At 46.3% G+C, this 11,939-nt stretch overlaps 1 protein-coding gene across 1 annotated transcript; it reads right to left on the reverse strand.

Annotated features, from left to right (window-relative positions):
• Positions 1 to 6,849: 6,849 nt before the first annotated feature.
• Positions 6,850 to 8,770, reverse strand: LOC140646481 (potassium voltage-gated channel subfamily A member 1). The gene is made up of 2 exons (XM_072850485.1): positions 8,628 to 8,770; positions 6,850 to 8,360 (listed from the first exon to the last, which is right to left on the reverse strand). The coding sequence occupies exon 2, from the start codon at positions 8,323 to 8,325 to the stop codon at positions 6,850 to 6,852; it is 1,476 nt and encodes a 491-aa protein (XP_072706586.1). The 5' UTR covers positions 8,326 to 8,360; positions 8,628 to 8,770.
• Positions 8,771 to 11,939: the final 3,169 nt, after the last annotated feature.

Below are 11,939 nucleotides of genomic sequence, written 5' to 3' on the forward strand. Positions count from 1 at the left end.
GTGCTGTCTCAGCAGTGAAAGCAGCAGAGTTTGGCTCCAGAACATTACTCACTCAAGGCTAGATCCAAAGCCTTTGGAAGCCAAACCCTTGGATTAATTGTACTGTAAAGCTTGAGTTGACATTTACAAGCCTCTCAAAGCCCATAGCCACATTTCCCATTCACTGCATTGCCATTTCTTCTACCATTCAATAAGAAAACCATCAATGAACCAACCATTCATTTCAGATAGAACTGGCCAGTAGTGACAGCAGAGAAACCAGACTCCAGAAAATAACCAGACAGAATAATCCTGGGTAAGATCCTTAAAAATTATCTTTAATTGATGCCAAGTATGAACAGATGAACAAGTACAGAAGCAGGTAAAATTGCATAGATGAAAACTATGCATTTCAAATAGTTCAAGAACTCATAGCATTAGATGTTCTAAAAATGATGAGCCAAACAATTTCACTACTGGAAGTAAAATGAGCTGTAATGTGACAATGAAGTACATACTTGACCCAAAGTGTAAGCGATTTGTAAATGGTGGAAAGAAGTACAGCTGTGTCAGCTTAAATGGTTTGTTGCCCTGATGGTGCACTTTCATATGGAGACTATTCAGTTTATATATTTCACATCGGTAATATTTGATCTTTAAAATCAGAGGTATGTCTGAGAGGCCATATACAATTCTATTGACAGCTGTTATTCATTTCAAACCGACATACTGCAAAAACAATAGTTTACATGTAAAGGAAAGGAAAAAAAGATTTCATCTTAGCAGATTATAGGTAAGGGTTTGCTGAATTTAGTCATAAAAATATCATTTTTACTTTTGTACAAAAGTAAAATATACATTTGATCCCAATTACATTATAGAAATGTCACTGAAACAATAACATGGATCAAAGACTGATGTACCTAAGGGAAATGAATGCAACATCTTCATTTTATTATAGAAACTAGAAATGGAAGATGATTTTTTTTATAACTTGTAGTGACATTTGCTAGAGCCTGTGAACAGGTGAAATATACAGAATTACATAGATATTAACAGATACTTTGAGATGAATTTCAGTTAAGACCTCAGTTTCATTTTATTTCATTTGAAAATATCAAAGCATGCTATGCCTTGACAGCATAAATTGTTGACCTCACCGGTGGCAAGTTCACCTGTACTGAGTGAAACAGTAGAACACCCTGAAGTTTCATTTTTGCAGATACAAATACTGACACCTTTAAGAATACTTGATAAGCATTTCAGGAAAAATAAATTCTCTACACCTGATTAAGTAAAGCCAAAACAACAGAAAACAGAAAAAGAAACTCAGCCTGAAATAAGTCCAACCAAAACTGAAATGTAGGTCCCTGGTTAAAGCATCTCAGAAAAGGAGCTTGTTTCAGACTTGCGATATGCAGGTCTGGAACAAACTTGCCATGTTGTTCAATTGCAAGGACAGCTTTCCAATTCCATCCAGCTCTGTGGCTATGGAGGTTAAATCACACTTTGGAGCTGATTCTGCATTCCTGCAAGTCTGAAATTACTGTGACAATCAGTGGCATCAGGCTGCTGGAAGCCTATGGGATCAGACCATTCCTGGAAAAGCTGCAGTACTTCCCTCTTCTTTATGCTAGGGGAAATTAATTAATCCAGAATGGCACCCCTCTAAAAACAGTTATCAAGCTAATATTTGGAAAGGAATATATTGTCCCCATATATTACATACGTATGCAGATTTTATTCTAAAATACAACTTTCCACCTTTCTCCAATAAATTTCAAATATTCCAGTCCTAGTGTTTATTTTATTTTGGTTAATATATGTGCATATAAGAAACTGCACTGTCCAAGTGTGAAACTTGCCCTCAGTTCCTGATACTTAAAAATAAGCAGGTTTTTATGTTACACTTGGGCTTCAGTGCTCTCATAATAGAAACAAAGTTTCTGTACTTCTGTCTAATGAAAACAATTGTCCCTTAGTAAAAAAGTTGTCAATAAAAGTCGCCACTGCTCCAATTTTTTATTTGGGCCAATGCAGCCTCTAATAAATGATACACAGCTGATTTGCTAAGAAGGGTCTGATCCCTGAAATCTCTACTTGGGCAAAATCACTGCTGAAAACAAGAGGACTTATGATGAATTTTGTCCTGTCTCTAGTGCTTCGTACTGTCTTTCAAGTGCTTGCCCACATGATCAACAGTACATCAGGCTAAGCATGTGCACAGTTAGAGACTTTGTAAGTGGAAATTAATTTCCTTGGGCCATGATAATTTGTTAGTGTAACTTCCCACAAGGCAGTGGGATTGCTTCTCCTCATACCTACAAATGTGTAAACCAGGAACAAAGGAAGGAAATCACTGGAATTGTTACCAGGAGCAACATGTTAGCCCTCAGTAAGCCAGGCTGTGAATTTCCAGCATTCACGTACTAAGTTTTATAGCACGTGGCCACAATCTGCCCAGCCACCCCCTGCAAAGTAGGGTCAGTTCCACTATATTTAATGATTACTAAAGGCTCATCTATCTGAATGAACTTGTGAGGCAGATGAGGTAAACTGCATTAAGCCCCATTGTGTCCAGAATTAAAGCAGCCTTAATTCAATTCAGCTCACTTTCCTTCCAAAAAGAATGACTCCAAATCAGATTAAGGTTGCTTTTATACTGCAACAGAATGTCCATGCTGGGCTTTAAAGCAGTTTAACAAATCTACTTTAAATGCACACCTTTCATTAATTCGGATTAGCTTTCCTGAAGTCCCCAGTGGAGATAAGGCTTAAAAGACTCCATGCAGGGAATCTGCATGAGTTTGCTAGGATGCTGTGAACTCACACCCTGGCTTACTGCACACTAACTTCCTTGTGAAGACAAGTAAATCCAGTTCATTGTCTCTGCTGGAGCTGCCACACAGAGGATTTGAGCTCTTGGCAGTTTGGCAGCAACCTCTCAGATCTGTGAAGGAAGGGGGTACAGAGCCTTTAACTTTCACTCTCCCCCTTGCTCCTCTGCCTGTTCCCTAGTGCTCTATAGCTAAGGATGGCAAGACCAGATGGGGAATTTTGGCAGTGATACCAGCCTATGGGATTCCTGCCCACTGCCTCTCCACTTCATTCCTACCTCTGCACCACAGTGCACTGCTGCCTTGCTGACACCAAAGTTCCCTCATCCCCTTCACTGAGTGGATGAAGAAAAAGCTGTATGGGGGCAACTAAGAAGGCAGCATAGAGCAGTGGCTGGTAAAGGAGGCTTGGGTATGACTCCTTATGCTGGAATTGCTGCCTTGCCTCATCAAACTACAGCCCAACTAAGACTGCCATATCTACCGGTTTCTCTGTCCAGCATAACATGGGCATCACTTCTGGGAGGTCCCTACCAAATGAAGGTCTCTTCTCTCTTTCAGAGATGCACTAAATTGGCCATCAGCTCATTTCCAGTCCTCTTCCACTGACACAAACAACCCCATAGAGCTCATGTGCAGCAAAAAGAAACATATGCCAAAAGGGGAAGAAAAGAGAAAAAGAAAAAAAAAAAAAGAAAAAGGAAAGAAAGAAAGGATGCTTACTGGTAAGAACAGGCAGTTTGTTAAGTGCACCTTCAGGCCCACAAAGACATTTCAGCACTCCTGTGTAAAGGGAGTAAGAGCTTTTTTTTGTTTGGTTGGTTTTTGTGTGTCAAACTTGCCGAAAACACATGCCTGTGCTACATGAGGTTAATTCCTGTACTCCATATGTATTGAGATCCTTTGCAGTGAGCTATAAATGGACAAAGCAACATTCAGGCTCCCCAAACCACCCTGAGTCCTAATGATCCATCTTGGTCTCCTGACAAAGAAGAATTGCTGCATGCAGCACTTTTCTCTTTACATATGCAGAAAGATTATCATTCTGCTCATTAAACTAAGGTGTGCATACCCAACTATGGCAGAAGTTATCAAACTCAGGCCTCATCTCCCAGATGCTGCTTTCTGATCATCAGTCCCACAACACTGAATTGATTATTGCTGTTTAGTTTAGTTGGTTCATTGTTTTATAAGCTGAGTGCAGCATTCAAGTCAGTTTTGACATGAAAAGTCATAGCCTAGAAGTCAAGAGTTTGGGAAGATCAGGACCACCAGAATTTAATGGGGAGAGAGGGGTAGGATGGGCAGGGGCATGAGCTGGGGACAGGAAGGAAGCTTCACAACATTTACCTAGAGGATGTAATGCCCTGTTTTATATGATGCTTTGCATTTCTTGCAGGAGTTAGAGCTCCCTCAGTTCTTGATCACTTTCTCATCATTAAGATTCACAGAAGCCACACAGTGAGAAATAAAGTCAAGTCTTTCTGGAAACCTGGCAGATCAGGCTTGTGCGTAACTGCAGAGTTAGGGTTTGGGTGTTTTTTTTACTCTAAGTGCCTTGATTTTATATGCATGTGTGTCTGCGCATGTGTGTGACACACACATACGCAGATACATATATATATTTATACACATATATACATATATCAGAAAGACAGGGGAAGAAAGGATCTGTACAATGTGGAAGGAGAAGTGTTCAACAGCAGTTGGCCACATGCTAAGTGCAGAATGAAGATCCTCAACTTTGTCCATTTAAAAAATAAAGATTAGTGCCTACATTAGCTCAGATCAAAGGTTATTATCTTCCAGGGCCTAGCAGTCAAGGCTGGCATATTGCAGAAGATACCTTCTCCTAGTGTTGCTTCCTTCACCAGATGATGGTGGAAGTAGCGTAAGGTTAGGGACCAGAAAGAAGAATATGGCTCAAAGGATCTGCGATGGGATTTAAGATCTGACAGACTGCTGAAAGGGGATGGAAGAGGCAGGGACAGGAGGGCACTGGAAAGGCTCTCGCCTACCTGCTGCGGAATCCAAGGGAAAGAAAAGCACAGCCCTGCAGTCTGGTTGCCTGACTGGGTGATGCCGCAGTTCATGCTGGACCCTAGTTCCTCCTGTGTCCTGCCATGCTGGGACAGGCTGCCAAAAAGCCATCTCAGGGAAAGGAAGGGCAGATACAATGATGGCAGAGATATCTCTATAAACAACCTAGGGAAACTTGAAGTCTTGCATAAACACAACTATGAGTTATTTGGCAGAAGCAAATGCTGAGCCCTGCAGCATCGGACTAGCTGGGGAAGGAAGGTATCCCATGGGCGCTGGTGGTCTCTGCCCGCCTCTTCTGCGTCCCTCTCACTCACACTTGCTCGCTCTTTCTTTCTCTGCCCCCTTCTGTGCTGTACCAGGAGGCAGCACAGAACACTCCTGACAGTGTGTTGGTGCCTTGCCCTTTCCTTCGCTGTCTCTGATCAGCTCAGTTCCTGGAGGCACTTTCAGCAATTTAGGGGATGTAAGATAAAGGCACTGCGCAACTATCTACATCAATCTATCTATTGAGTCTCTTCAGTGAGTTTTAGGGGAATACAAAAAAGTCTCAACTAATGACTGCAAAAGAAACCAGCTGCTGCAATTTGGATGCATATAATAAATAAGTTTCATTTACATTCTGAGAATGCACCAAAAAGCATGCATCTGCACCTTTCAACTACAAAGGATACTAGGTTTTAGGTGTTGCTATATATAACTCGACTTCTTAATTTTCCATATAGCTTTCCCTTTAAGGGATGGGATATGTTCCTTTCTGACAACGCCTGGACAAAAGCCAACACATTTCCCTGAGCAATGCAGGAAAACAATCGGGTTTCTCTAATGAGTTCGTTCAGGCCCTCAGTCTATCAAGCACTTTTTTTAATTTTGTTTTTATTGTTATTATTATTATTGTTATTATTATTATTATTATTGAATTCATGCATTAATTAATTCAAGTTACACCTTAATCAAATAGGCCATAATGCTGAATATTTGAACATGCTTTGATCTCCAAAAGTTATTGTTCCCATTTGACTAACATACGCACTTAAATACAGTACTTTAAATTACTAGTCAACGATTTAATAAATTAAGGAGTGCACTTCTGGTGAATGCAAATCAAAAAAAAAAAGAAAAGAAAAGAAAAAAGAGAGATAAAGGACCTATTTTTAGAAGATTCAGTTCAAACGAAAGCTTATCCGCTATTGTCTGAGGTAACGTTTCAGGCATGCGATTATAAAATAAATAGTATCAAATTCAAACATGCTTATATTAAACTCCATTGTGCTATCTTGCAACAGAGGGGCTTAAAGTTTGTATCCAGTTCTGGACAGGGAAAAGGAAAAGTGTGTTTAAATCATCTGCATGTAAGAGAACTTAGCAGCATTGCAGATGTTTTGTCTTCAGGTTTTTTTGTTATTTTCCTTTTAGAATAGTTCTTCTATGGACAGCAAAAGAGACCAGGCTTAAGTGTGTTTTTAATAAGGTGATGTAGATTGGAAGTATGTAATCTTTCACATACGGGGTGGAAGGAAAATTTGCGCTTCTTCATAAAAACCATGGCAAATGCTTGCTGCAGGTTTTTGCTAAACTTTTTTATTATTATTATGTGATGCACTTTCTTGCAACTGTGCAGTTTTGCAGAATATTTTTACTGGAATCCATGCATATGCTTTATAGCTCTAAAAACTGTCTTGCTTAGTTTAAGTTAACTTCACCAAAAAAAAAGGGAGATGGGAGAGGAAAAGTTTAGGTCTAGCATCATACAGCTTAAAACTAAACTAGTTCAAATGGTTATCATTTACCAGGTGGAAAATGCTTTTTAAAAATAAACAAAATCTTATATTTCATGGATCCTGGAAGCTTCTTTATCACTGAGCAAAAATTCGCAATGCAACAATGCATTTACGAGGTAAATAAAGCATTCAAAGACTATCAGTAAAGCATCTACAAAGTGTGACTGTGTCACTAAAGTCTTCAAGCTGAGTGGGGATTTTGGTTTTTTTGTTTACACATCAGTCAGCAGCTTGCTTTTATTAACGCAGTTTTGGTTGGCTACAGGGCAGTTGCCAGTTCTGAGATTAGCCTCTCTAAAATTGTCTATGCTATTATTCATATCCTCTTCGATTTCCATGTACTCAGATTTGCTGATTGTGGAGGAGCTGCGGCGACTGAGATCACTGTCAGATGCTAAATTAGGGGAGCTAACGTGAAGTAACTGAGCCTGTTCTTCCCCTTCTGTTTCTCGGTGGTAGAAGTAGTTGAAGTTGGACACGATGACAGGTACAGGCAGGGCAATTGTCAGCACACCAGCGATGGCACACAAGGAGCCTACGATTTTGCCTCCAATTGTCACAGGGTACATGTCACCATAGCCCACAGTGGTCATGGATACCACCGCCCACCAGAAAGCATCAGGGATACTTGTGAAATGAGACTCAGGTTCTTCAGCCTCAGCAAAATACACCGCACTAGAGAACAAGATCACCCCAATGAAGAGGAAGAAGATTAGTAAACCTAGCTCTCTCATACTTGCTTTGAGGGTCTGTCCCAAAATCTGGAGGCCCTTAGAGTGCCGGGAGAGTTTGAAGATTCGAAAGACTCTTACCAGTCTGATGACTCTCAGGATGGCCAAGGAGGTGGCCTGCTCTCCTTTCTGAGTCCCCTCCCGCTCGGCCATCTCGGTGCCCAGGGTGATGAAGTAAGGGATGATGGCCACAATGTCAATGAAGTTCATTATATTCTTGAAGAATTCAGTCTTGCTGGGGCAAGCAAAGAAGCGCACCACCAGCTCAAAGGAGAACCAGATGATACACAGGGTCTCCACAACAAAGAAGGGATCTGTGAAGATGTTGGATTTGTAGACCTGGGTGGTGTTGTCAGTGCGATGCACTGTATACTCCTTGTCCTCCTTCAGCTCAGGTAATGTCTCTAGGCAGAAGATCACGATGGAGATGAGGATCACCATGACAGAGACTATTGCAATGACCCTTGCAGGCCCAGAGCTCTCTGGGTATTCAAAAAGGAGCCATACTTGGCGCTGGTACTCCCCCTCCGGCAAGGGTCTCTCCTCATCTTTGATGAATCCTTCATCTTCCCGGAACTTCTCCATGGCCTCCTCACCCAGCTCATAAAATTTGATCTCCTCAGAGAACATGTCCAAGGGCACATTGACCGGCCGGCGAAGCCGCCCCCCAGACTGATAGTAGTAGAGGATGGCATCAAAGCTGGGCCGATTCCGGTCAAAGAAGTACTCATTGCGCAAGGGGTCAAAGTACCGCATGCGCTTCTTGGGGTTGCCCAGCAGAGTGTTGGGGAACTGAGCTAAGGTCTTCAGCTGCGTCTCAAAGCGTAGTCCAGCAATGTTTATCACTACACGCTCACAGCACTCATGGTCATCATGGGCAGCGGGCTGGTAGCTATCCTGGGGGTGGCCAGGTAGCGCAGAAGTCTCATCCATGTTCTCTCCAGCCATCACGGTCATGGTGGCACACGGGAAGGGGGACCCAGGGGCAGGGGAGGAGAAGTGAGGGAGAGGGACTTGAGAGGTGGGAGAAGGATGGAGGAAAGCAGAGAGCCCCAGGGCAGGTTTGGGGGGGGGGGGTGAGGAGGGGGATGGCTCAGAGTCTGCTGGGAAGGATGATAAATCGGGATGGAGAGCTTGAGGAAGGGATGGACAAGGAGCCTAAAGGGTGGCAATATCCAAAAGGGGAAAGGAGAGGTGGGATGAAGGGAGAGGCATCAGGAATGATGGGAGGGTGGAGAAAGAGGGAAGAAGTACCTTTAGGGGGGGGAAGAGGGCAGGTAAGGTGAGGGGTCCTGTCCCCCAAGCCGGGAGGCTGAAGGTCTATGGAGTGCACCCCCAGGCTGGGGTCCCCTCCCCAGCTGTCTCCTTTTGCCTTTAACTCGATCCGTCCACTTTTCTCGCCGACTCGACCATCGCCGCGGCTGCTGTCACGAAGTTACCACACACACACACACACACACACAGATAGATAAATAAATAAATAAATAAATAAATAAATAAATCACGGGGCGTCTTGGAGGCGAGTCCTTGCAATGCCAACTCAGCAAATTTCCATTGCCTGTGCCCCCCCCCCCCCCCCCCCCGCCCTGGTCCTCTCCTCTTGTGCGCTGGGAAGAGAGGGATGGAGATACTCTGCTTTTGAAGGCATAAAGCTCACTTGCAGGATGGAGGCTGCCAGGGAGGAGAGAAACATAATAAACCAGCCCCCAAGCCCCAGCACACGCACACGCTCAGGCGCAATGGATTGGCTTTCACACCAGCAAGAACATCCCGCTCTGCCCACTACGGCAGCACATGCGGAGCCCTATGCGTTCCCACACATCCCCGGACATGCACCGGGGCCTCCAAGGCAGGAAGGGGCCAATATGGACCCTGCAGTGCCCTGAGCACATCGGGAGGGCTTCCCAGGCAACTTCAGCAGGGTCAGCTCCTGGTAAGGGTAAGTCTCCTGACCGCCACGATCCCCATTTCACAGACGGTGGAGACTTAGCTGAGCACTGACAACTTCATCATACCAATGGGGGGGATTAGGGAAGAGGGAGCAAAGCAGCTCCTCTCCAGCTTTGCAGCAGCTAAACAACTGAGAGAGAGACGGAGGGAAGGAGATCGACATCCCAGACCCAAACTGTCCAAAAAAAAGAGTCCAACAGTGCAGGGGGAGAAGGGGTTTTTCCTTACCTGCTCCGAGTGAGATGCGCTGGTTAGGAGTAGGAGCCAGTGCCGGAATGCGTCAAGTCGCCTTGCAGCAGCATCCAAAAAAACCAAACCAAAACAAAAACCGCAGCGGCAAACTCAACCCTCCTCCTCCTCCTCCTCTTGCGCCCCTCTTAATAATACAGCGATCGCTTTACAGGGCTGCCTGCGAGACACTGAAATATTCATACGCTGTCTTAGGCTGCACCAAGGGCGAGTGGGTTTAATTAGTTTCTGCCGAGAACCGCAGTGGGGGGGGTGGGGTAGGGGCGGGTGGAAAAGAGTGCAAAGTACCTTTTTCAAAAGGCTTGAGTTAGTAAATAAAATCAAGGAGTCCTAGATAGCTGCTGGCTCTCCTGCTCTCTTCCCTTAAGATAGCTGGAAAAAGAGCCGGGCGCTGGGCAACGGCGGCTGGGGAGATGCAAGAGAGCCGCAGTCCTGCAGCCGCATCCCCGGAGTCGGTCTTGGCTCGTCCCGGCAGCAGCAGCAGCAGCAGCAGGAGGCAGGAGCTGGACGCGTGTGGCAGGAGCGAGCGGGCTGCTGAATGCATAAGAGCAAGGAGCAAACTCGAGCCATTTCTTGACGCTGCAGTATCAGCAGAAACCTGAGAGCTGTTTGGTGCAGCTCGGGGAGCGGGAGGGCGGGGGGGGGGACGGGACCGGAGGGAGGAGGGGAGGCACGCTGCCCCCCGGGCCGGCCGCCCCCGCCGCCGCCAGCGCGGCCCCCGCCGCCGCGGCACGCTGCGCGCCGGGCCCCCGACGCAATGCAGGCGGCGGCCCCGGCCCGGCGGCCCCGGCCGCCCGCTGCGGGACACCGCGCCGCCCCAGCCCGCAGCGGGCAACGGGGGTTGCGGAGAGCGGGTGGGTCCCCGGGGACAGGGCATACACAGGCGGCCCGGGCAGGTGCGCGGAGCAGCCGCCCCCGCCGCGCAGAGGGGCAGCGGGGAGCGGGTCGGCGCTTCTCCCCGCCCTTCCCCGGCTGGTAGCCGGCTCGGCGCTGCCCGCAGGCTCCCCGCGGCACCTGCAGAGGAGGCGGCCGGAGTGGTGCAGGGCTTTACACATCCCGCACGGAGCGCGATGCTGCAGCCGCGGCGGGCGGCGGCTGCGCCTGCAGTGCCCGGAGCCCCCGTGGAGCGGGGCCGGCCCGGCACGGAACGGCCCGGCCCGGGGTCCAGGTGCCGCTGCCGGCCTCGGCCCCGGACCCCGGCCCGCCGTGCGCTCGGTAGTGGACGGGGCTGCGCAGCCGGAGCCTCCTGGGCATAGTGGTGGAGGCTGGATCCCGAGCGGTGCGGCTGAAATTGGGAGGGAAGAGTTAATCGGCAGGCAGCGTATTACAGGGAAATCGCCCTTTCATGCTGCTTTATCCCACTGAATTCATTTAATTGATGAATCATATAACTTCGAGATGGAGAAGACCCATTATGTCATCAGCTTCCCTCCCCTGCCAGTGCAGGATTGTTCCCTACAGTATATGATCATGTACATTATATAAAAGCCTGCTGCTCACTTTGTCAAAGCGGGAGAGGCGATCACATACAACCTGGGCCTGTGTAATTTGAAGCACTCCAGAGCTAAGTAACACCAAGTCCGTGTTTAACAGACCTGGTCTCATTAGCTTTCCACTGCATAATACATTATCTTCACTTAAGATCATCACCTTGGCTGTCCAAAAATACTTAACCACCTGACCTCATGGACGGTTTCTGTCTCTTCTTCCCTTCCCTTTATTTATCTCCATGTTTTGTTGTTTTGGGGTGGGTTTTTTTTGATGGTGGTGTGGTTTGGGGTTTTTTTGCTACAGTACAAACCATTCTAAAATCCTCTAGCCCTAGCTGTGCTGTAATCACAGCTCCTTTGCATGCTGCATTCACCAGCCCTGGTGGAAAGAAAAGTGCAAAGAAAAAGAAACAGATTTCTTGTCTAGCCTGGTATAGGCTTTTTTTTTTTTTCAGTGAGAGTCACATATGCTGAAAGTTTTGTGAGAAACTTCTGGTGAAGTTCTGAGCAAGAGAAAAGTCTCTTTCTGCCACTCCCAGGCAAAACAATCAAAACACTAAATAAAAAGAGAGAGTCTTCTCCTAGTGAAAATCACAATCACTAATTTTCTGTCTGGTTGTTTAGCGGCTCAGCATCAGCACCCAGCTTTGGACCCAGCAGCCCTAGACCCTGTACAAACTAACCCCCCCCAAAAAAGAAAGGCAGTCCCATTGCCTAAATTAACCAGGCTGTTCTTCCACCCTTCAAGAAACTCAGCTACAGCCTTTGACTCAACATCCTCTTATGGCAGTGAATTCCACGCCTGGATGACATGCTGCACAGAGCTGACTGCAAAGTATTCGGAGAGCTCTGCATTCAGTGCGCTTGGAACTGCTTTGCAGA

This window comes from Ciconia boyciana, chromosome 1 (assembly GCF_034638445.1).
Source record: "Ciconia boyciana chromosome 1, ASM3463844v1, whole genome shotgun sequence".
In the NCBI taxonomy this organism is placed as follows: Eukaryota; Metazoa; Chordata; class Aves; order Ciconiiformes; family Ciconiidae; genus Ciconia; species Ciconia boyciana.

What these genes read in the sequence shown, in the direction of transcription:
- LOC140646481 (XM_072850485.1), bottom strand. Translation starts at nt 8,325, where the DNA reads ATGACCGTGATGGCTGGAGAGAACATGGATGAGACTTCTGCGCTACCT.